We start from the raw sequence: 25,235 nt of genomic DNA, 5'->3' as shown, positions 1-25,235 counted from the left end.
CTCGGGGAAATTCAGGGCAGCGCGACGCACACTCAGTGTAAGGCACAACCTCCAAAGGGACGACCTGGGAGCATGGCCTAGACTTGTGGCATTGTTCCCACACTTCGTCCAATGTATGAGAGACTAGAGCAGAGAAGTCGAAGAACGCTTAGACTTCTTGAGTGACTTCCCTGAAGAAGTCTGATAGCATAAAAATGACAACACAAGTAACTGAGAGCATTCCTGGTACATCCCTCACGAACAGGACCTGGAGTGGTGCGGAATTGCATGACGAACAGCCAGAAGCTTCATGGCCCACTCACAGATGGTATTCGGATTCATAGGCCTGCAATCTGCGCAGGTCTTAAGAGTCGTGGTCTCGTTTCAGACACCACAGTAAGACCATTTGGGGGTCTATGACAGACAGTTCTGACGTTGGGGGCTGATTTCGCTGCCTCTTGGTGCCCAGGGCATCTGCAACTCTGCGTGTTGGGAATGGTGGGACAAGGGAGAGCCGTCAGACTCCTTTCACTTCTTATATTTGTTCCTCTATTTGGACTTACCTGATGATCTTGATTTTGAGAATGACCCATCACGGAAATGCCCCGTGTAGCAGGCCCGTGCTCTCAGCATCGACTGGGGCCTTTTTCAAATTCTGTGGATGTTCTGCAATGTACAGCTTGGCTACACATTGGTGGTTAGTCTTGGTGCTCTTATCACATGACGCCAAACTGTGCTTGGAGCTCAGACATAAACCTAGTGTCGGTCTGTCACCGATATCTGCTTATTGCAATCCTTACACAGTATAAATCTAGTTATTTGTAGGAGGGGACATGGCTTTCACACACTGGAAATATTTTTTGAGTCTGACAGACTCAGAGTAGCAACTTTGGGTCTGCATGGAAAGGTGCAGAAAGAAAGGAACTGACTTTAGTGCCCAGATGTGGCGAGATGTAGAATCCCAAACGCCACATCTGTAGTGGGACGGACTAGACGCAGAGACAAAGGATGCCCCTATCTGCACACAAGGGTTTAGACACCTGCTCCAGAGATCATTGTATTAATGAGATTTTCATGGGACAATAATGGTGGTTAATGCACTTGATGGAGAGATATGTGTTTTATCTTGTCACAGTTTTGGCTCATGAAGTTGCAGGGGCTGTAGCTTCAGGGGAAGTGTTTAGGGGTGTTACACCCCCCCAATAGATGTATTTTTTACTGAATAGTTGGGTACAGGAGATTTGAGTCCGGTATGGTAAGGTGTCTCTCAGATATCACCTGAGGTTTGTAAATACGCACTCAGACAAAAACACACACATTCACTCTGTCTCTGTTTTGAGGGTCCTAACAAAGGGTTATTTTCCAAAATACTATGTTTTAAGTATCCCCTCACGATCCACACTCCTTTTCCTTTCCACTGGCCTTTAAGCCCTCCACATGCACTGCTTATCATATAATGATTGAAATAGTATGCTGCCGTGATTGCAGAAAAATCAGAAGCTCCCCCCAACAGTCTTACTGACCAAGCAATGCCCCGGTGAGGTAGCAGAAATGGTTAAAGCGCCTGCTGTAAATTACACTGTTTACCATGCAGATCACAGATTTGTATTTTATTTAGATAGATATGTGAGCTACTGCTTTTGACCCATGGATTCTTTTGTTACTTGCAGTTCATAAGTTACAACCCTCCTAACATAGCACAGTGAGCTATGAACTGAATCAAGGAGTTGCATGCGAACTGCAAGTCATGGATTTAGAACCTTATTGTTTTTTCAATCTGGCATTATTATTAAGTTGCTAAAAAATGTTTATGTGGGTGATAATAAAGTTGCATTATTACAGTCAACCCCAAACACTGTTTTGCATTTTAACTCCTGACTTTGTATTTCTCCCGATCATGGACTCTTTACATACAATGCCTACCAGTAAAAATAACATGTTTTCCTATACCTTGTAACCCTCATTATTTTATGTAACATTTCCTGTACACTGATATATGCATTAATATGATAGATTGTCTCTGTATAATGTATGCCTGTGATGTAACGCACTCTGACACCCTACATTGGGATGTGTAGTGCTATAAAAGATTCAATAAAAAATAAATTAGGGTTCCTTAAACCTTTATATGTGTAATTATTCATACATATACATCAGATACATCGGACGTTCTTACAATGCATGCATATCTCTTACATACAGGGGTTACAAGTCAAAAATCTACCTGCAAATCATAGTTTCTCTTAAGTATTTGTGAAGCAATAACAATCTCTGAGCCTTTGTTTCCTCCATTACATCATCTTCTAGGTGTTAAGAGTTCAGATAGCTCCTAGCCAGAATGATACTCGGAAGACCCTTTAAATTAGACCATTGTTTTAGGCCCAGCTGAAAATAAGACAGTCCCTTTACCGTCTGCATGTTTCTGCTCTGAACAGAAAGCAGACAAAGTGTCCCAGAGTCTGAAAATTACACCACAACAAATTTGGGATAATCCACTAGGGCCATCCAGATCCAGGATCTGGCTCAATAATAGCTGCCATATGTGGGATACGGCTGGATCACCCTCATTTCCGGCACCAAATGTCATACTTCATTTCTATATTTTCTGCTAGCATAGAACATTGAAGCCTGTAGTAGAATGTTAAGTATGAGAATGTGAATTAAGTAACAGCTGCTTGTGTAGGGGTATTCCCTTTTACTATACATGCTTGGAAATGTCATTAAAGAAGAACACTCATTCTAAACTGTCTTATATGACTAAGAAGAAACTTCGTAAATCTAACCCTAGGTCCTTTTATTCCCTGTGATTAAGTGTTGTTTGTTATGGACTGCATTTAATGAGGTGGTAGTGGGTGTGTTTGTTTTGATGAATGTGTGTGTGTATGTTAGATCCTCAGGATAGGACTGTGCTTGAGAATAGCATGAAATATATGCATGGGTGCGCTGTAATATATGGCATGAGAGCCACAATACAACTTCTCCACTCAGCCACGCTCAAGCTACTGAGTGAACTTCCAATAGGAACTTCCTACCTTTCTCCTAGGACCATGTGTACCTCTTTTGCAGCCATGAACAGGAAATGTAACAATCTGATCGATTTTCCTATGAAGTACGGTTCCAGAATTACTGCCGGTAAAAAGATGTTATGCATCTCTGACATTGGCCAGCGGGGCGCATGGACCACTGGATGCCATCAACACTGATCATACATAGAAGCCCCTGGAGACTATGGAAAACCTTAGGTTCCCCAACTACCAGGAGCTCTTCAGGCTCAAAAGACCTCTTGCCAATCTGACTCAGGATGCTGAACTAAAGTGACAAATAACAGGTTCTTTGAAGACCTGCTGGTACCCCTCTCATATCTGTAAAATTAGAACCACTGCCGCACCAAACAGGCTCAGTTTTAACTAAAAAAGAAGAGGTACCAGTCATCGTTCAAATGTAAATGTAAATTGTTCTCGTCTGATTTTGGTTCACTTCTATAGCTTAGATTGAACTTCCTGAGAAGTCTACTTAATTCCGTTTGCTGTCATGGCGTCCGGCCAGACAGTTCAATTACCAAATGTATAGACACGTTTTCAAAGCCCCTCCAGTATTTCCCAGTAAGGAACCATATTTCTAAATTGTTGCAGCAGGGTCAGCAATTCACCCAAATAATCTTTCTGGTCACCACCACACACATTTTTAAATTAAAAGAGGCTTGTTTTTAGGTGCTTGCAAAATGTCAGCCTCATATTTTGATGTCAGAAGGTTTTAAGAGTATCATCTTTATTTAGTTCTTCTATTCTATAAGTGCTTTACTTTGCTGATTCTAAAATATTATTCCTGTGTGAAAGAGATAACACTAATGAAATGTTGATATTTTGTGTCTGTGACCACAGTGTCAAACTGGACTTTGGCCAAAACCGAACCCACTCCCTTGAGTCAGTCTTTACTGCTTTCTTTATCAGCCATTCAGGACAGGCGTGTACAAAGGGATTATTGGCTATACCTTTTCAGCATAATGATAGTGAAGGTGGTAGGAAACTTGCAAGTAAACCCCCACCATGGAGACTGCCCCAAAACCACTAATGACCCCAGAGTCTTGAGAAAAGGTCTGTTCCACTTATCCCTAAAGAATAATTTCCAAGGTTTCCACCAACTAGCCCCTATAGCTCCATTAAATTCAATGTGTCTTTTACGTTCACTCTTCAATAGCCACCATTTACCAGTGGTATCACAATATCACTGTTTCCATACCCTACTTACCAAAGCCATCTTGCCAGCCAACAGCAGTTGAGTTTCATTATGAAGAGCTTTCACATTATTCACCATTTCTAACACCAGACTGCAGTTCATATCCTTTGATGAAAGAAAGTGAATGTCAAATCATGGAGAAAAAGGAGCTAACCAATAAAAATAAGTGGACACAAGCATTTTACAAATATATGCACTGGAGAAAGGTTCATAACAGCTGAGCAATCAGCATTAAAGTCAGATAAAGAGAAGTTAAGACATGCAAGAAGAGTTGAGGACAATAAGACAAAGAAGTAAAAACACAAAGCCAGGAGTCATGAAGAAAATAACAGTCATTGAAATTGCTTACTTCTATGCTCTTAGATTTAGCATAGACCTTGTCCATGGACTTTGAGCTGGCATTGACTGCATGAGCAAGTTCCTGCTCCATGTCTTGATGAGATTTGGCAATATCCCGAATGCTAGTCAGAGAAACAAAGGAGAATGAGACCAAGCCCTGAAAAATCCATTTCAGCTTTAAATGAATATGTGATATACACATGATTATTTTTCACCACTGATGAGCGACATAAATAAACCATGACATTACAGATCTATTACTAGTAATAACATCATGATGAGGAAATGGGGTGTAGTTGTGCGATGTCACCATGTAATACACTTACCAACCCCTTTAGGACCAGTAGGTTTAGTCTGTTAAACCCTTAGCTCAAACCTGGGTAGCTGTGGCACTGAGCAGCAAAGAACTAGTATAAAGCATTTAAACAGTACCAAAACAATTGAAGAAGAAATAAACACAACACTCAAGAAGTCTGACAGCAATTTCTAAAAATAGACCACATTTTTATCAGGATTTTGACACTAGAATGAAAACAATCTACTGAGGGTTCCGGAGATGCTGATTTTACAAGCAATAATAAATCACAGCAATTTCACGCAACCACAAATAAGCCTTGGCAAACTCAACAAATTTTACACTGGGAAACGTGTTTAAGGAAGGCTTGGGTAAGTGCCATTGCGGTCGTTTAGAAGCGGGGAGCTAGTCAGGGGAAACAGAAAGGTTCTTAAGAACACTTACAGTCACAGAAGAAGCAGTCCTCCAGCAATTACAGGCACTTTATCTGTGTTGCAATGGATTCCTGTGAAGTGGCCCCGATGCAAGGGATGAAGGATGCTGAAGATGCTTTGAGGATGCTGTGGGTGCAACATGATCAACGGGAGTCTTCCTGCGGGTATTTTTTCCAGAAAGATGGTGAGAGGGTCGATATCCCACGGAGTCCTTTCCGCTCTGTCCGAAGTCTAATTGCCATTGGACTACTAGTTGCCTGTTGTCGCTGTCACAGGCCAATTCTTCCTGGGTCGATAACTCACCGTCTGAGGATCCCAGCAACTGTTCAACAGCACTGCTGGGTTCAGGGAACTCGGGTGCAACGCTGTGCGCTGGGTCTTAGTTCTTGGTGCTGCACAAGGGTGGCAGTAACAACTTCACGGCTTTGGGCTACCAGCCTGGCCCAGGAGGCTTTTTCAGCTGTTGTATCCCTGTGCTGCAAACAGGAGGCTAGTTGGCTGGTCCTAGGAGTCTCTTGGCTTGGCTCATTTCTGGAGATAGCTTTCCCTTGAGCAGTCCCTCTCTTCGCTAGCTACCTCATGCAGCAGGTGCAATATCCAATGGCGCAGTCTCTTTTAGATGGTCCCTTGGTGCAGCAGGGCAATCCTTCTTCGGTCCTTCTCCCAAGTTGGATGAGATCTGAGGTTTGGGTGCCAGGAGTGCCCCTCTTGTGCTCGGAAGATACCCTCAGGGCAGGATGCGGCTGGTAGCCAACGGGCTACCAGGGTCCCTCCCACCTGGTGACAACTTCTTGTGGAGTGTGGCATCTGGCTATTCCAGGATGCATCATTCTGCTGACTCCCAAGATGGCGAGACCCCTCTCTCGGTGTTCACACCTCGCTAGCCCACCCCTGGAGTGTGGCTACCGCAGGGCTATAATCCCCTGGGAAACTGGGTTGGCAACTGGTTTCCCCTCTCTGCTCTCCGCGCCAGCCTGTCTGCCTTGAACAATGGAGTAGCCCTCCTCCCTCATGTGATACATCTGTTGTTCAAATGAGGCTTCCACATTGAAGCCTGCATTTTAGGACTAACACCTAAAAGGCTTCCTGTAGAAGGGAGGTAACACCTCTTTCTGACAGTCGTTGGCATGTCTCTCCAGAAGGGCCGAAAACTGTCTCTTGGAACAGATTCCATGTGTATCCGGCAAGGCACAAGAGTTTAAAAGGCAACAAAGTGTCAGTTTTGCTAAAACTGCACAATGCATTAAGTTACATTAACTTTGACTTGAGATACAAGTCGGGCATAATGTAATGAGTTGTTTGATACATTGGAGTGCCCACTTTGAAGGCAAAGTCCAGGGGTTAGAACAGCTTAGGGGTCAACGTGTAATCCAGTACTCGCCAATTGGGCAACCAAGTCTTTCCACAGAAAAAACTGTGTTTACTGTCAGGACATGTAAACTATATGTCCTGCCTGTGTCATTTGCTGTAACACTGGGCGGAGCAGGCGTAGTGCCTCTACGCGAAGTTCCACTGAGTTGGAAAGCAAATCCGTGGAACTTAGCTCCGCTCTGTGCCCTCCCAAAATAATTAAAAGTAATTAAAAGGCACTTACCTGCCCCGTGGCTTCCTCCTCCTCCACATTGCCGCTCTCTTGCCTCCGGAGGGTGGAGGTGCAGGCTAACTACGCTCCGCCATTGAGTCGTGGCTTTGCCTGAATGGCGCGTTTGCAACGGAACGCGGAGTAGGCAAAACTGCGTAAACTCAGCTGGTGGACAGTAGTTACCCACCTTGGCTTAATATGCTGCATCCTACTTTAGGATTTGTTAGAACTGCCAGAGGGGTGACTGACACAGATGTACAGGGACTGTAGCGGCTATGCCATTGCTTTCAATGGCAAAGTCGGGCTATCAGTCTGCAGTGGCAGATTGGAGGGACTCGTTTTACTTGGGGGACCTCTAGGGGGGCACAACCAGTGCTCACGCCTTGGTTACCTCTCTAACTTACATGCCCTGGGTAGCAGGGTACCATATACTTGGGACTTACAGTTAAGTTAGTAATTTCCAATTGGATACAGCCAATTCGACACACATTTTAGGGTCTGGTTAGAAGGCCTCAGTGCATTCGGAGTCACAAAACCAGCATCATCAGCCCAAAAACATGGAGGTGATTAAACAAAACGAGGCATTTCTTTACACCAAGTCACCGATTGTCCATATAAAGTAAATGACCCACTCCTGTATGGGGTTGGAAAGGAAATGTTGATGGGCATGTTGAGGGGCAAAGGGGGTTAATCAATTACTGTAGTAACTAGTCTAGATTGCTGAAGATTTGCACCACCATCAAACAAATCCAGCTCAACATAAAGAGCTGCAGTGGAACAGCAAATCATAGAGTCTGGTCATCCTAGTAAGTCTCTTTATAATGCCAAACAAGTAGGGAAGCCTCCCTATCAAGAAGAAACTTCAAGGATCCCTTTGGGCTCTTGCGATCTCCTTTACATCTCTGAATTCCTGGGTCAGTAGAAGACTATGAGATTACAGAAAAAGAGATGCTATGGGACTAGAAATGTGAATTAGATGCACTCCTGCGTTCTGAAATTCAGACTGATTGCATATATGCAATGAGAATTAAGTTTACTCTGTCTTGTATGTGGATGGGTAGGTTACAGAGAAGGAGAATTAGCTGTGGAAATAAATTCTAAGTAAGGAATTAACAAGCACCATAATAATGTGTCTCTAGTTGGCATACTCCCACAATACCTTATTCAGAATAATCTACAGATGAATATATTAAAACACGTTATTGGTGTATTGAAACCAGGGTCTAGAGGGGTGACTAGATTCAAAATTACACAACTAAACAGATGTGCCTATGCAACAGGGAAAATAAATCTACCTGGAGACTGTTAGCATGTCAAATTTGCATCTGACAATGTTAATAAGGGAAATTTATAGGTGATTTTGGATTAAAAGTGGGTGCACACCAAGGCAGTAAATCTCTTGAGATATATGCATGAGCATCTAGTCACAAACGTTAGATGTGTGGGGTAAGGGAGACTGCACAGAATTATTTGATGTATCAAAGGGTGTGCACCAGGAATGATTTAAAATGCTGCCAAATGTTGCACACTGGTTATAACTCCACCAAAAATGGTAACCGTTGTATCCCCATTATATGCAGTTGATGCAGTGCTGCTCTCCCAATCTCAGAGGTAGCTTCAGAGATTTATCAATGCTTATGTCACATATATGGACTCACTCGACATGTACACCAATGTAAATAAAATCCAAAGTAATGTGCCAGCCCACAGGACGAATCACAATGAAAAGTATACATGTGGGCTCGGAAATTGTGGAACAGGTGAAACTGTTCCCATATTTGGGAGTTTGTTTTCAATATCATCTAAAATAGTCACCATTATTACATTTTAGGACGTCGTAGATTTTTCAAGTGAATAAGGCAAATCAGAACATATGCCTTCTTTAACATGTAAAACATGTTGATTTTGTGCTTAACGTGTAAAAAATAAACTCAATAACAAATACACTTTATGAAGCTTTAGTAATTAGTCATATTAAGCAGGTGGAATTTCAGCGCTACAGAACAGATATCTGCATAATGTCTTAAATGTGCATATTTATTAATTAATTTTTATATTACACCAAGAGTTGTGCATTGATTATATTTCCAATTTTGGTAAATTGGCCTTCAGTTGCACGGTGGCTACATATTGAAGTAAATGAGAGAGTCAATACAAAAATTAACAGGGGTGGCTCCTCCGTTATAGCAAAAGAGTGTTGCCCCACTGAAATACCCCCAAAACGTAAAAATAAAATGGTAATGGAGTTAATTTATTACCATTTTATTTTTCGGCACCCCATTCCAAACGGTGTCAGAACGGGGCTGGCCTGCTGAATGGCAGCAGCAGCAGCAGGGAGGAGGGTAGGCTGCCCTTTGCACTTGTTTAAAGTTCACATGTCTCTTTGGCCAGTTATCTTGCTATGGCCAGCCAGACATGGGCACTTTAAACCTCTCATCAGGAGCCCTCGGGAGCATCGACAGAGGCCACTCCCTCCAATCAAGGCGCTGCTCTCTTGAGCATGAGAGCAGCGTCAGGATTGGTTTGGGAGCCAGCCTTGAGGAGAGAAGAGACTGAGGACATTGCGCTTGTAGCAGGAAGGTAAGTGTGTTATATTTAATTTAATGTATTCTGTTGTTTTTTTTTGCAACCCACCCCATCACCCTTGGGACCTGCTAGCCACCACTGCACATGAAGTAATAAAAGACGTTAGCAGCTTGGATGTTGAAATGAACCCAGTTTATATATTTCAAGAATACCCTTAAAATGTGGGTTTTGGGATTGTACCCGGTGTCAAGGGAGAGATAAAACAACTGACGAAGAGTCGAGTTCATGACTATTATACAACCTCGAGAGAGAAAATGGTGTGCATGAAGTTGACATTAGGAGCTATCTGCTCTAAGCTTGGGATATGAGACATATATTCTGCAGGTGCAGATGAAAAATATTTATGTCCGGTATTACTTAATATAAACTTTCAACTTTCATTCAATACATTGGCTTGCCTATTTGCCATCTTTAGTGTCCTCCACATGAAGATTGTTTTGCCATATGACAAAATGTACTGCTCTGGCACACTTAACATTAGTCTCCTTTTTTTAATATTCGGCTCCATGATTCTTAATTTCAGTTTTCTTCTTTTCCATGCATCACACAGAATTGTTCACAGGGGTGATTTACAAGCTTGATCTTATAGGTAAAATATCACATTATCTTGTTTTACTCTTTGACTCCATCACTTGTAAATGTCTTGCGTTTTATTGATCTGCTTGCTTTTTAGAGATATAAATTCCACATGGTTTAGTTGATAAATGTGGGTTCTCAAAGTAAGTAAACCATAATTTATTATTGAGACTGCCTCCATTATTAAAGGGCCAGAATACTTACTCCATCATCCAATTTCAAAACATTTCCAATGTTTCCATGATATTGATTGGAACCATTATTTGTAATGAATACAATTTCATGCCTTTGCTTCAATGTTTTACTGACATAATGGTTACCCACTTTAAACGAAAAAGTAAACTACTACAATGGATTCACCAGTTAAAACATTTTACAATATCTGATACATTTGACATCCTTGGTGTGGCATTCCCAAAACATGTTTCTCTTCACTCCCTTGTCTTGTTGAACTAACTTTGTTGGCATTAGGACTCTGTGCACCTTACCCCTGTTAACCAGTGCTAAAGCGCTTGTGCTCGTTCCTTAAAAACTGGTAAAATTGTCCCACATCTAATTGGTACATTTAATTTACTTGTAAGTCCCTAGTACCCTAGTACATAGTACTACCTGTACCCAGGGCCTGCAGATGAAATGCTATTATTGGACAGCAGCATTCTATCCTCTAAAATAGTCTTTTAAAAATCTGTCTCAGGGGGGCGTGGCTTAGCGCCCGATGCGGATGGCGGCTCGGATGTGAGCGCTCCGACTCGGCCGAGGGACTCACCCTCTATTACCTGTGCCGGCTAATAGCGAAAAGAAGCTTTCCCTCTCGGAATGCGAGGGGAAAATTGTGGACTCGGCGGCGGCTGATTTCGGCACCAGGCAAGCACTTTTCTCGGCATTTGCGAGCAGCCGCGGCTCCCTGTCAGCCGCGACCGCCATTTTGTTTTTGCATCGCGCGTCTGACGCGCTCATCGCATCGGTGAATGCTGCCTCCATCTGCTGCCTTTAACCCCAGCATAAGGTTGCGATGAGCTTATTTTCCCACGTTTTGCCGCATTAATGCTTCTGCTCTGCTTGCCCTATTCTACATGAGGAACATTTGCTGGTGTTGTGATTTCGGCCGCCATTTTGTCCTCACTGCCTGCTTTCAACACGACGCTCCTGTTTCTTCTAGCTACCAGAGCCTCCTTCTACCTGCGCATATTCTCCAGGCTGCCCTTGCTTGCCATGGTGCTACAATTCTCTTGCTGATTTTCTTCTTTTTTTTTATCTTTTCAACATATGCTGGCGTTTTGGTTCACAGTTTTTGGACATTCTGCGCACTATTTTCTGGTATAAAGATTTCCTCACTTACGCAAATGGATACTGCTACATGTTTCTACGTGTACTTTGGCTGCGCCTAAATGGTTATGATGGTTGCCTTCGGATCTTTTTGTTTTTTTTATGCTTTTGCTGATTAACCCTCCTCCATTCTCCTATTGACTCTAACAGACATAGACTATTTCAGAGTTTAGTCTCTTTATTGCTTTCTGTTTGTTGACGGCTTTCACCGTATGGAAGGAGGCGCAATTGGACGTGTTTCCAAAACTCCACGACGTGTCTTCATCAAAAATTCCAAAGTCTTTTCCGCATTGGCGCATCTGGAAGCGTCTCAAGCACTGGCCGTTCAAATGTCGCAGTCCAACACAGAACGTTCTGTTCACGCTCCAGGAAAAGTTACGTCGAAACGTCTCAAAAAAGACCCTCCATCTCCGTCAGGCTCCACTTCAGCTGTATCTATGGAGCTACTGTTGGAGGAGATATGTGCTCTTCGACCTTTTATGGAAGAAACCAACTCGAAGTTGCAGGTCTTAACTGACAATTGGTCACAGATGGATGCAAGAGTAACGGTTGTGGAACACTCCATATCTTCTCTCCAGGAATCATCCTCCAAGGTGACGCACATGCAGTCGCAGATTTGCTCTCTCCAGAAGCAGGTCGAGGAGCTTGAGAATCGCAATCGACGCAACAACCTTCGTATTTACGGCCTGGCAGAGAATTGTGAGGGGAATGACCCCGTTGCTTTTTTCAAATCTTTCCTGCCCAAGCTCCTCCACTTACCTGAGGGTACCACGCTTAACATCCAACGAGCACATAGGCTCGGCCGCATTTCCTCGTCTTCCTCTGCTTCTTCCAGACCGCGAGGTGTCATCATGTACTTTCTGGAATACACTGACCTCCTTAAAGTTTTGTCAGCGGCCCGAGCTTCTCCTCGCCTTACATGGTCAGGTTCTACCCTCTTCTTCGCGCAAGATTACGCTAGAGCCACAGCCAACCGGCGTAAAGCTTTCCTAGATATGCGACCAGAGCTCCGATCCATTGGCGCCAGATATGGCCTTTTCCACCACTGCCTCTTCAGAGTCACTCATAACAACAAAACGACGACTTATGAGGATCCCGTACGCCTCCGGAGCTTCCTTAATTCCTGCCAAGAATCTCAAATGGACCTCTCCAGTTCTTCATCAGCTTTCCCTCCATGACTTTCATGACCTACTATTGTGATTCACTTGCTAGTTCGCATAGTTTGTGTTTATGTTACATGTGTTTCCTCTTACCATGTTGTTTCCACCCTTCTCCTAATTGCTTTCTTTCCCTTTACATTTATTCCCTTCTAATTCCATAATATGTTCACCTTTTTCCAACTTATTTTTGTATTTTGCTTCTACCAGTAATCCTTTTGATGTTTTCTTCTTTACAATTCTCTTGCTTTCTTTTTTTTTTCTTCCACAGGTTTCATAGTCCACAGTATGTCCTTCCCTTGGTTTGATGGTTCGCTTGCATCGGTGTACCGCCTCCCCCTGTGGGCGCTGCCCCCTCAGTTTTCTCTTCTCGTCTTCCCCTCCTCGTATCACCCTTTCCCAGTTTCACCCTCCGTAAGTATGTTTTCCTCCTTCCCTTGTTCTTCATTATTCCCTGTTTGTTTTTGATCTTGTTTTTATCTCTAATTCTACTTTGTTCAAAGGTGTCTTCTATTTCTCTTTTTTACTCACTTCCATGTCTTTACCTTTTCCATGTTCCTTTTCCATGTTCCTTTTTCCTGCATTTGTAGTCCTCTACTTTATTTCTTCAATCATCTAACTCTCATTACCACTTTTTCAGTTTCCGCATTTGCTCTTGACTCACATTCTTCCCTCTCTTTTTTCTCCTCCCTTCCTTCTTTTGATCCTTTCCTAGTAGCTCCTCATTTGTTCTTGACCTGGTTCCTTTTTTTACTGAATTTTTTCCCTTCCTCTCTTCTTATTTCCTCTTTGTATACTCTTTCCTTGCTTTTTCTCACTCTACTAGCATTTTTTCTGCTTATTCACCTGTTTCTCCTCCTTACTTTTTTTCAACTTCACGTTACATCACCTCTTTTTGACTTTTATATCCTTTTTATTCATTTTATTATTCTGGGCACTTATTTTTCTCTTCTTTTTAACGATCTTTTCCGTTTCATTTTTATGATATGTCGCTAAAAATAGTTACATGGAATGTTAAGGGCGTTAATTCTCCCATCAAGCGACAAAGAATTTTGTCCCACCTTGCACGCTTGAATGTTGACATTGCCTTTTTGCAAGAGACTCATTTATCTGCTGAAGAATCTGTTAAGTTGAAGAGAACTTGGGTGGGTGATGTATATTATTCCCCAGGGGATGGCAAACGCAATGGTGTAGCCATTTTATGCCACAAACGTCTATCTCACTCTTTGGTTATTCAGGAATCGGATGATGTTGGTCGCTGGATATTTGTTAAGCTTTCCATTAAGAATGTTTCAATTTCCCTTCTAAATGTCTATGCCCCCACTGCTGGTGATCCTACTTTCTGGTATACCTTCTCTCATCATATTTCCAGATTTATTGATAATAACTTTATTTTAGCGGGAGATTGCAACCAGCCCCTTGACCCCTTTTTGGATAGACATTCCAAGGCTCCCTTCATTCCTAATAAATCACACAAACTCTTCTCTCAAGCTGTCAGTCAACATAAACTCACTGATGCCTGGCGTCTATGTAACCCAGAGTTGCGGGAATTCACTTTTTACTCTCCCTGTCATCATTCCCAATCCCGCATTGATTACATTTTCGTTACTCATGCAATTGCCCAAACCCTTACCCATGCAGAAATTGGCCCGATACTACTCTCGGACCATGCCCCTACTTTGGTTCAACTTGACATTCTCCCTCAATCAGTTGGATCCAAGCGATGGCGCTTTAATAATTCCCTTCTCTTGGACCCCAAATTTACCTCATCCTTCACTGAATTCTCTGGTGAATTTTTTTCACTCAATGACGCTCCCTCCATTCCCAAACATACCATTTGGGATGCCTTCAAGGCTGCAGCAAGGGACTTTATAATTGGCTTTGTCGCAAAAAAACGGAGAGCTGCTCGTAACTTCACAGCTACTCTCCTTCTTGACATTAAGAAATTGGAGCATTCTTATTATACCTCTCGCTCGCAGGACAACTTGACAGCCTTGATTAATGCCAAAATGAAATTTAACAAAAAGTCCACGGATGATGCATCTTTATTTTTATTAAAATCGAGTGCAAAGTTTTACGGGGGTAAAAATAAGGCTGGGAAGATTCTTGCCAACTATTTGAAAGTAAAGCATAACAAATTAAATATTGAATCAATCTATGACACACACACTGTTCTTAAACATAAAGACACAGACATTCTTGCTGAATTTTCTGCCTTTTACAAAACCTTATAGTCTTCCGAAACCCAACCCTCCTCCCAATCTTTAGATCACTTTTTCTCCAACATCCAAAAACCAACTCACTTCCCACTTGACCTTTCTCATTTGGAGCTTAATATCTCTCAACAAGAGTTGCTCACAGCACTTCAAAGTCTTCAAAAAGATAAAGCCCCTTGGCCGGATGGCTTTACTGTTGAATTCTTCCTTCACTTCTCAAAACTTCTCATCCCTAAAATACACTCCCTCATTGATGCTTTCCTCACCTTGGGCTCTTCCTCGGGTTCTTTCTCTGATGCACATATCTGTCTCATACCCAAGGAAGGGAAAGATGCTCAACATTGCAAGAATTATAGACCAATCTCCTTGGTTAACATCGATTATAAAATATTTGCAAAGTCTCTTGCAGCACGTCTAGATCTTCTTCTCCCGGATCTTCTGGGTGAGGAACAGTCAGGCTTTGCCAAGGGTCGCTTCATCACTGATAATACTAGACTGTTATTTAATGTTTTATCTAAGTCCCGTCATTTGCCACACTCCCTCGCTGCCATTGCCCTGGATGCTGAAAAGGCATTCGATAGAGTTGAATGGACCTATCTTTTTCACACTCTTCATTGGTTTGGTTTTGGCCCTAAATTTATTTCTCTGATCTCCTTACTCTACTCCAACCCACGAGCAGCTGTTTGTGCTAATGGTCAAATATCCTCCTTTTTTGATTTGGGAAGAGGTGTTCGTCAAGGGTGCCCCTTATCTCCTTTTCTTTTTAATTTGGCCTTAGAACCCTTTTTGTCTAGACTTCGTCAGAATCCTACCATACAAGGTTTTCAAACTTCAGAATCTCAAGTTAAGCTCGCCGCATACGCGGATGACATTCTTCTTTTTATTTCTAACCCCACTGATTCGATTCCCGCCTTCCTTACTGAAGTGCATGAATACTCCCAAATATCTGGTTACAAACTCAATAATGATAAGTGTGAGATCCTGTAGGATATCAATATAGGACTAGCTACGTTGTATTTAGTGGAACTCAGAAGGTATATCTGCGGGCAAACCCTTAGGTTTGGACATGAAGCCCTCACACACCAACCTAGTTGGTGTCATGCTTCATCATCGGGCCCACCACAGTGACACCGAATGTGTCCCGGGTGTGCTGCGACTCCAGATTACTGAGGAGCTGGTATTCTTGCTGAGTGTGCAGTGCTGGTGAGAATGAGGGTGAAAGATTAAAAGCTATACAGGTGGTCCCAGTTCCCGAGGGTAAAGGTAAATTTTAATACCTGGGCCCCTGTTAGCAAGATAAAAAGGCTGTGGACGATATGGAGTGTATTAGGAGCTCCTACGTCCATGTGGTCTACATGTTTCAGCCAGGCCTTTTGATTAAAACTGGCTTTCCTCAGGACCAATGAGTATGTGTAAGTGATGATTAACTATATTAAGTGATAGTGTGTGGTGAAAAAGTGTTGCACTCGCTAAGGTGCCGTACGTGTAAGAGGGGGATTCCCTCTACTTTACTGTACATAAAACACAGAGACAATACAGACATACAAAGAGAACCAATGAGAATGGTATCAAAACACAACATATGGCCGACTTCTAGTGTGCGTGAGCGACCTAGAGCGGCAGAGAACTTGGCCATGAGTGGATGCCATGGCCAGGGTGAACTATGGCGATAAAATGTTAAACGCGGTGGCAGTGGTGGGCTACACAGCGAAACAAGCATAGCGTGAGGTACAGGTAAGTATGGTACATAATTCCTCACACTTGCTACTTGCTGTTAAAGCCTCATGGGTCACTTGGCAGGGAGAGAGAGAAGACCCTAAATGTTTTTAAAAGGTCATGGTTAGGAAGGTACCTGTGGGGAGAGAAAATGCTGCTTACCCAGAGCGTCGTGTAGAGATCACTCGTTTACTCACGGTATTTCCGATCAGCGTGCTCCTGCGACCTATCGTCCTGCTCCAGTGTCCCGAGTGAACTGTGCATGGATCAGGTAAGTGCTTAAGTAGCCGGTTCAATTGGTGTCACCTGGAGAGGGGAGAGGGTGCGGTCGCGCTGGCTAGAAATGCGCATGCGCTGGTAGCTAGCGGCACTGGTGCTGTGCGTGCGCATAGTGTGGTAGCCGCGGTTGTCGCGCATGTGCACTGGGAGGCCTGGGCACTGAACAGACGCGCATGCGCCTCGGAACCCCGGAGTTATACAGCATTGGTATAGACATGTGCACTCTAGTGCGTGCACCGTGTGGGGGAAAGAAATTAATTAGAAAGGCCCGTGGGGGGCCAATGAAGATAAACAAACGATACAAATGATACAAAAGCAACAACAGCGAAGGGAAGCCTCTTGGCAAATAGGGCAATTACAGGATAGGGACAGACTACGAGTCTGAGCGCAGGCAGGGACACAGACCATCTACATGGAGGTGATTATCTCGCTAGAGCATTCCACGGGATAGAATCGTTGAGCCCCTCTATATGGGTAGAAAGGCGGTAAATCCAGCGTTGCTCTTTAGAGAGCAGAGTTTTCTCATCGCAGCATGAAAGTGCGAATTGTTCGATGACTGTCCAGGTGAAGTCATTTGGGGTATGATTTTGCACAATGAAGTGTTGGGTTAGCTTGCTGATATTTTTGCCACAGCGCATTGTGCTCCTGTGCTCGGTCATCCTGGTTCTGACTTTTCTGGTAGTCATACCGATGTATCTCAGACCGCAGCGACAGGTGATAAGGTATATAAGGTTGGACGAGTTACAATTAGTGAATTGCCTTTGTGTCCAGGTTTTCCCAGTTTCTAGTGACAACGTTTTAGAAGGGGCAGTCAGGTGGCAGACGCTGCAGTTGTTACATGGTTGGTGGCCTGTTAGTTCAGGTAGTCCCCATGTATTCAAAATTGTCTGACCTTTTAGTTGTGTCTTTCTGGGTCTCGTGGAGACCAGCTGGTCCCTCAGATTTTGTGCTCTCTTGTATGCGAACCGGGGTGGATCCCAGTTCCTTGTACCTGAATTGATAATTTTCCAATTTTTACGAATTATGTTGGAGACTTGGTTTGAGGCGGTATTGTAGGTGGTGACGCATGTCATTAAGGGAGTTTCTGGTGGTTTGACAACAGTTTCGAGGAGGGCCTCCCTGTTCTGGTTGCGTGCTCGCTTGCAAGATTTTGAAATGATTCTAGTTGGGTAACCACGGTCTTCCAACTTGTGGACCAAGGCTTTGGACTGGTGTTTGAAGTCATGGAGGTTGCTGCAGTTCCGGCGTATGCGCAGGAACTGCCCAAAAGGCAGATTCTCCCTCAAAGGTCTGGGGTGGAAACTGTCAAAGCGTAACAATGAGTTCCTGGATGTTGGTTTGTAATGAGTGATTGTTGTCAGACCCCCTTGATCAGCTCTTATGTTGAGGTCTAGAAACGCTAGTTCAGTTGGGCTGCTAGTGCAGGTGAACTTGAGAAATGGATCAAGGTTGTTGATCCACGTGAGGAAATCTTTCAGTGTTTCCTCATTGCCCTCCCAGACAATGAGAATATCGTCAATGTAGCGACGCCAGATTGTTATATTCGCTGAGTAGGGGTTCGTGGGGGCTTCGATGTTAGTTTGTTCAAAATGGTGGACATACAGCCCCGCCACGCTCGGCGCAAAGACACTGCCCATCGAGGTACCATTAGTTTGTAGGAAGAATGTGTCCTCATATTTGAAATAGTTCTCTTTTAATGCCAAAGTGGCGCAATCCAGAATGAAGTGACGGGGTGTGTGGTATTGCCAGTCAATCTCCATTAGGACATCGTGGAGTACCTTCAATGTGGCATCCTGTGGGAGGCTCGTGTAAAGACTCTCCACGTCTAATCCAACCAGGAGATGTTTATCGCTGTCGAAACTAACATCCTTGATGATGTTAAGGAGATGTTTCGTGTCTTGGATGTAGGATCGGGTTTTTTGGACTAGCGGGTTCAGGTAGTGATCACAGAACCGTGACAGCGGCTCTAGGAGGGATTTTATTCCTGACACTATAGGTCTGCCCGGTGGTGGGGTTACCCCTTTGTGCACCTTGGGCATGATGTAGAAGTAGGGTACTTTCGCATCACGTGTGTTGAGGTAATCAGCCTCTTGCTTGGAGATGTATTCTGCGTCAGACGCCTCTTGCACTAGTTCTATGATCTTTTTTTGTAGATCTTTAGTCGGATCTCTCTGTAGTTTCCTATAGTTACGAGTGTCGCTTAGAAGTCTGCGGCATTCTGTGTCGTAGTCGCTTTTATTCATGATGACTATTCCGCCCCCTTTGTCTGCTGGTTTAATGATGCGAGTAGGGTCATTTTGAAGTTTCTTGACGATTTCCCTATCTCGGAATGAAAGATTATTGAAATGGTTATGGGGTTGTAATTTCTCGACTTCTGAGTATACTGCCAACTCGAAGGTGCTGATCTCTACTGGCACGGTGGCAGGTGACGGGGTGAAGTTGGATTTGAGTTTCAGCCCTGTTTCGTTAGTGATTTCTGGGTCAATTGGTTTCTCCTTGTTCTCAAAGAACGCTTTTAACCTCAGTTTTCTGAAAAACTCGGTCAATTCGACGTGGAGTTTAAAAGTATCTAGTCGGGTGGTCGGGACGAAAGACAGCCCTTTGTTCAGGACATTGGTCTCCTCGTTGGTGAGGGGTATATCAGAAAGGTTGAATACTAGGTTATTAGTTGGTTTAGTCATCTGCTCGGGCCCGCTTGTTCTTTGGCTTTGTTCCTTGTGTTTGCACTGACCGGGTCTTCTTCTGTTGACCACTGTGCTGGTTGGGGCGCCCACTGTACCTGTTGTGGCGGATTCCTCCTCTTGCCTCCAAGACACGAAACATCTCCTTAACATCATCAAGGATGTTAGTTTCGACAGCGATAAACATCTCCTGGTTGGATTAGACGTGGAGAGTCTTTACACGAGCCTCCCACAGGATGCCACATTGAAGGTACTCCACGATGTCCTAATGGAGATTGACTGGCAATACCACACACCCCGTCACTTCATTCTGGATTGCGCCACTTTGGCATTAAAAGAGAACTATTTCAAATATGAGGACACATTCTTCCTACAAACTAATGGTACCTCGATGGGCAGTGTCTTTGCGCCGAGCGTGGCGGGGCTGTATGTCCACCATTTTGAACAAACTAACATCGAAGCCCCCACGAACCCCTACTCAGCGAATATAACAATCTGGCGTCGCTACATTGACGATATTCTCATTGTCTGGGAGGGCAATGAGGAAACACTGAAAGATTTCCTCACGTGGATCAACAACCTTGATCCATTTCTCAAGTTCACCTGCACTAGCAGCCCAACTGAACTAGCGTTTCTAGACCTCAACATAAGAGCTGATCAAGGGGGTCTGACAACAATCACTCATTACAAACCAACATCCAGGAACTCATTGTTACGCTTTGACAGTTTCCACCCCAGACCTTTGAGGGAGAATCTGCCTTTTGGGCAGTTCCTGCGCATACGCCGGAACTGCAGCAACCTCCATGACTTCAAACACCAGTCCAAAGCCTTGGTCCACAAGTTGGAAGACCGTGGTTACCCAACTAGAATCATTTCAAAATCTTGCAAGCGAGCACGCAACCAGAACAGGGAGGCCCTCCTCGAAACTGTTGTCAAACCACCAGAAACTCCCTTAATGACATGCGTCACCACCTACAATACCGCCTCAAACCAAGTCTCCAACATAATTCGTAAAAATTGGAAAATTATCAATTCAGGTACAAGGAACTGGGATCCACCCCGGTTCGCATACAAGAGAGCACAAAATCTGAGGGACCAGCTGGTCTCCACGAGACCCAGAAAGACACAACTAAAAGGTCAGACAATTTTGAATACATGGGGACTACCTGAACTAACAGGCCACCAACCATGTAACAACTGCAGCGTCTGCCACCTGACTGCCCCTTCTAAAACGTTGTCACTAGAAACTGGGAAAACCTGGACACAAAGGCAATTCACTAATTGTAACTCGTCCAACCTTATATACCTTATCACCTGTCGCTGCGGTCTGAGATACATCGGTATGACTACCAGAAAAGTCAGAACCAGGATGACCGAGCACAGGAGCACAATGCGCTGTGGCAAAAATATCAGCAAGCTAACCCAACACTTCATTGTGCAAAATCATACCCCAAATGACTTCACCTGGACAGTCATCGAACAATTCGCACTTTCATGCTGCGATGAGAAAACTCTGCTCTCTAAAGAGCAACGCTGGATTTACCGCCTTTCTACCCATATAGAGGGGCTCAACGATTCTATCCCGTGGAATGCTCTAGCGAGATAATCACCTCCATGTAGATGGTCTGTGTCCCTGCCTGCGCTCAGACTCGTAGTCTGTCCCTATCCTGTAATTGCCCTATTTGCCAAGAGGCTTCCCTTCGCTGTTGTTGCTTTTGTATCATTTGTATCGTTTGTTTATCTTCATTGGCCCCCCACGGGCCTTTCTAATTAATTTCTTTCCCCCACACGGTGCACGCACTAGAGTGCACATGTCTATACCAATGCTGTATAACTCCGGGGTTCCGAGGCGCATGCGCGTCTGTTCAGTGCCCAGGCCTCCCAGTGCGCATGCGCGACAACCGCGGCTACCACACTATGCGCACGCACAGCACCAGTGCCGCTAGCTACCAGCGCATGCGCATTTCTAGCCAGCGCGACCGCACCCTCTCCCCTCTCCAGGTGACACCAATTGAACCGGCTACTTAAGCACTTACCTGATCCATGCACAGTTCACTCGGGACACTGGAGCAGGACGATAGGTCGCAGGAGCACGCTGATCGGAAATACCGTGAGTAAACGAGTGATCTCTACACGACGCTCTGGGTAAGCAGCATTTTCTCTCCCCACAGGTACCTTCCTAACCATGACCTTTTAAAAACATTTAGGGTCTTCTCTCTCTCCCTGCCAAGTGACCCATGAGGCTTTAACAGCAAGTAGCAAGTGTGAGGAATTATGTACCATACTTACCTGTACCTCACGCTATGCTTGTTTCGCTGTGTAGCCCACCACTGCCACCGCGTTTAACATTTTATCGCCATAGTTCACCCTGGCCATGGCATCCACTCATGGCCAAGTTCTCTGCCGCTCTAGGTCGCTCACGCACACTAGAAGTCGGCCATATGTTGTGTTTTGATACCATTCTCATTGGTTCTCTTTGTATGTCTGTATTGTCTCTGTGTTTTATGTACAGTAAAGTAGAGGGAATCCCCCTCTTACACGTACGGCACCTTAGCGAGTGCAACACTTTTTCACCACACACTATCACTTAATATAGTTAATCATCACTTACACATACTCATTGGTCCTGAGGAAAGCCAGTTTTAATCAAAAGGCCTGGCTGAAACATGTAGACCACATGGACGTAGGAGCTCCTAATACACTCCATATCGTCCACAGCCTTTTTATCTTGCTAACAGGGGCCCAGGTATTAAAATTTACCTTTACCCTCGGGAACTGGGACCACCTGTATAGCTTTTAATCTTTCACCCTCATTCTCACCAGCACTGCACACTCAGCAAGAATACCAGCTCCTCAGTAATCTGGAGTCGCAGCACACCCGGGACACATTCGGTGTCACTGTGGTGGGCCCGATGATGAAGCATGACACCAACTAGGTTGGTGTGTGAGGGCTTCATGTCCAAACCTAAGGGTTTGCCCGCAGATATACCTTCTGAGTTCCACTAAATACAACGTAGCTAGTCCTATATTGATATCCTACATATAACCAGGGGACCCGGACTGGCTTACCTAGTCCTCTCTCTCCCTTTTGATTTGCTGAAGTGTGAGATCCTACCTTTAACAAAATTCACATTTAAACCCGACTTTGCTGCTTCCAACTTCACTTGGAAGTCCTCCCATATTAAATACCTCGGTTTGCATATCACTCCTACCATTCCTGATACTGTTTCCCTCTGTTTATCCAAATGCACCCAAAAATTAGAGGACTTGACGTCTAAGTGGCATCCTCTTTATTTGTCCTGGTGGGGCCGCCTTGACACCATTAAAATGATGCTATCTCCCATAGTTCTCTACATTATTTCCAATATTCCGGTTTCTATTCCTTCCAAATTGTTTTAAAAAATCAACTCCATTCTGATGTCCTTTCTTTGGAACAAGAAAAAGCCTAGAATGTCTCTCGCCCGATTAACTCGCCCTAAGGCGGAGGGTGGAGTTAACTTTCCAAACTTCCCTGCTTACCATAGAGCGTTTTCATTATGACAAGCTTCTTTCTGGCTGCAGGATCCCAGCACCCCTTGTCCTTTATGGGCTAAATTTGAACGCCTTCTTCTTTCTCCCTTCTCCTTCGCTGAATATCTTTCCTTCTCCCGTAAACCCTCTTCCATTTCCACTCCCATCCATAAATTCACTACTAAACTGCTCCTGTCTTCTTCCCTTTCCCCTCCTGCGACCATTGCTGACTTCCTTTCTTCCACCATTTGGCACAACACCGCACTACTTATTCGCAATAAGCCCTTCTTCTGGAAAGCATGGCATCACAAGGGATTACTATGGGTCTCACAACTCTTTTCTCAATCCTCTTTCTTATCTTTCAACACTCTTCGTTCCATCTATGACTTACCTACCTCTTTCACTCGTAAGTATCATTTACTTAGGGAGGCTGCACTAGCAACTTACAATCAACTCTCTCAGCTACGTCCATCTCCTGCTTCTCCTACTCCTGTCTCCTCACTTCACTCATTTTTGCGCAACACTCCAAAAGCCTCCTCCATTTATAAATATCTTCACAATATTGACTTTCCTAGGCCTAAATCCAACGTAGAGGAATGTTGGGAGCGTGACCTTTCCACGTCCTGGCCAATTTCACTGTGGGACAAAGTTTGGATCAAGATACGTAAATCCTCAAGAGCGGCAACCTTAACGCAATCCCTATTTTTTTATTTATAACAGACTTCTATATACACCTTCTGACCTCCATAAGCGCTTCCCAAACACTTCTCACACATGCTGGTCTTGTTCTTCCCCGCAAGCAACTTTATTTCACATGCTGTTCTAATGTACCTCTGTTCATGCTTTTTGGTTGCAGGTTTGGGCTCAAATCAATTTAATCTTTCACACAAATATCCCTTTGTCTTACATAAACATTTTTTTAGGTAGCCTTTCCCCTTGTTGGGACGATGCTGAACTAAAGCCTCAGATTATTGATTTACTACTAGTCGCTGCATTCCAGCAGATAACGGTAAATTGGAAAGACTCCACCAAGGTCTCCTTTAAGGCGTGGTGGTTCAATGTTTGCCATAACCACAGACTTGACACTGCTTTTGTTTTTCCAGCCCACATGGCCGCAAAGCGTTTGCACTTATGGCTTCCTATCACGCTATACCTGGATGCTTGTGCTAATCGTTCGTTTTGTCCACTACCATTGCAACAGGAGGTCCTTAAACCCCCTTAAATGCTCACTGCATTCCATTTTTCTTTTCCTCATTGTATCATTTTTACATTTCTTTCAGGTATTTCCTTGCTTCTATGATTAATGTTTATATACCTTTTCTTTTTTTTTCCTTTTACATTCCATTGCCCGGATTTCCTTTTGATGCTATGTACAACCTTATGCTTGATTCATTTATCATAATTTTCAATGTCTTATATTTCCATTGTATTATGTATTGACACCTTGCTTTTTTCTTTTTCATATCAAATACAATTTTCTTGAACTTAAAAATCTGTCTCAGGCCTGAAACTGCAACCTGTATACTTTGATGGTGTTTTGTACAAATGACCGAATAAAGTAAAATGATGATGATGATGAACTGCAACATTTAATGCATTTTCTAATTGCCATTTCGACCTAGCAAAATACACCTTATGCCAGGCTCAAAACTTATTTTTTAACCCCTTCGCTGCGGAGGCAATTCCGCCGCAGCGCTAAGGGGGCGGGGCGGCCGCGCGGCGCTCCCTTGCTCCTGACGGAACTGCTCCGTCACGAGCCTCGGGTGCGCTGTGCTGATGACGGAGCGGTTCCGTCACAGCCCCGCCCGCTAAACAGAACGTCCAGCGCTGGCGCGGAATCCGCGCCGCGCAGGCGTGCCGAGCGGGCCGTGACGGAACCGCTCCGTCATCAGCACAGCGCGTCCGTGGCTGGTGACGGTGCGGTTCCGTCACCAGCAAGGGAGGGGTTAATACTTGCTCTTAGGTAGGCCCTCAAGGCTCACAGAGCAGGGTGCATGATATTTAAAAAGTAGGACATGTGTGTTTACATTTTACATATTGTGACACTAATATACTCCTAAAGTTATTTTTCACAGTTGGAAGGTCTAGCTCTCTTACAGACTAAAATGAGGTTACCATATTAGCTTTAAGAAGTGCTAACTTCAGATTGGGAGCAGATCGAGAAATTAGGTTCGACCTCAAATGAATTGTAATTTAAATTCCTCTTTACCGGTGAAGTCGGATTTTAAGTTACAATTCAAAAAATTCCACTTTTCGAAAGTTGTCATTTTCTTGCTAAAACCAACTGTGCTTTCAGCAATTGTCCTCGTTCACATGACTGTGA

General features: G+C 44.1%; 1 protein-coding gene across 6 annotated transcripts in view; it reads right to left on the bottom strand.

Moving 5' to 3' along the window:
• Positions 1-25,235, bottom strand: part of DGKD (diacylglycerol kinase delta) — a 977,235-nt gene that overhangs the window by 100,816 nt on the left and 851,184 nt on the right. For all 6 annotated transcript variants that reach the window (XM_078666032.1, XM_078666033.1, XM_078666031.1 and 3 more), the window contains 2 exons: positions 4,565-4,676; positions 4,228-4,320 (listed from right to left, as the gene is read on the bottom strand). In XM_078666032.1, coding sequence (XP_078522158.1) covers positions 4,228-4,320; positions 4,565-4,676 — 205 coding nt within the window. The remainder of the gene's footprint in view (positions 1-4,227; positions 4,321-4,564; positions 4,677-25,235) is intronic.

The sequence above is a fragment of the Lissotriton helveticus genome, chromosome 11, assembly GCF_964261635.1.
Source record: "Lissotriton helveticus chromosome 11, aLisHel1.1, whole genome shotgun sequence".
NCBI classification, from domain to species: Eukaryota; Metazoa; Chordata; class Amphibia; order Caudata; family Salamandridae; genus Lissotriton; species Lissotriton helveticus.
This window is presented reverse-complemented; position numbering and strand designations above follow the sequence as displayed.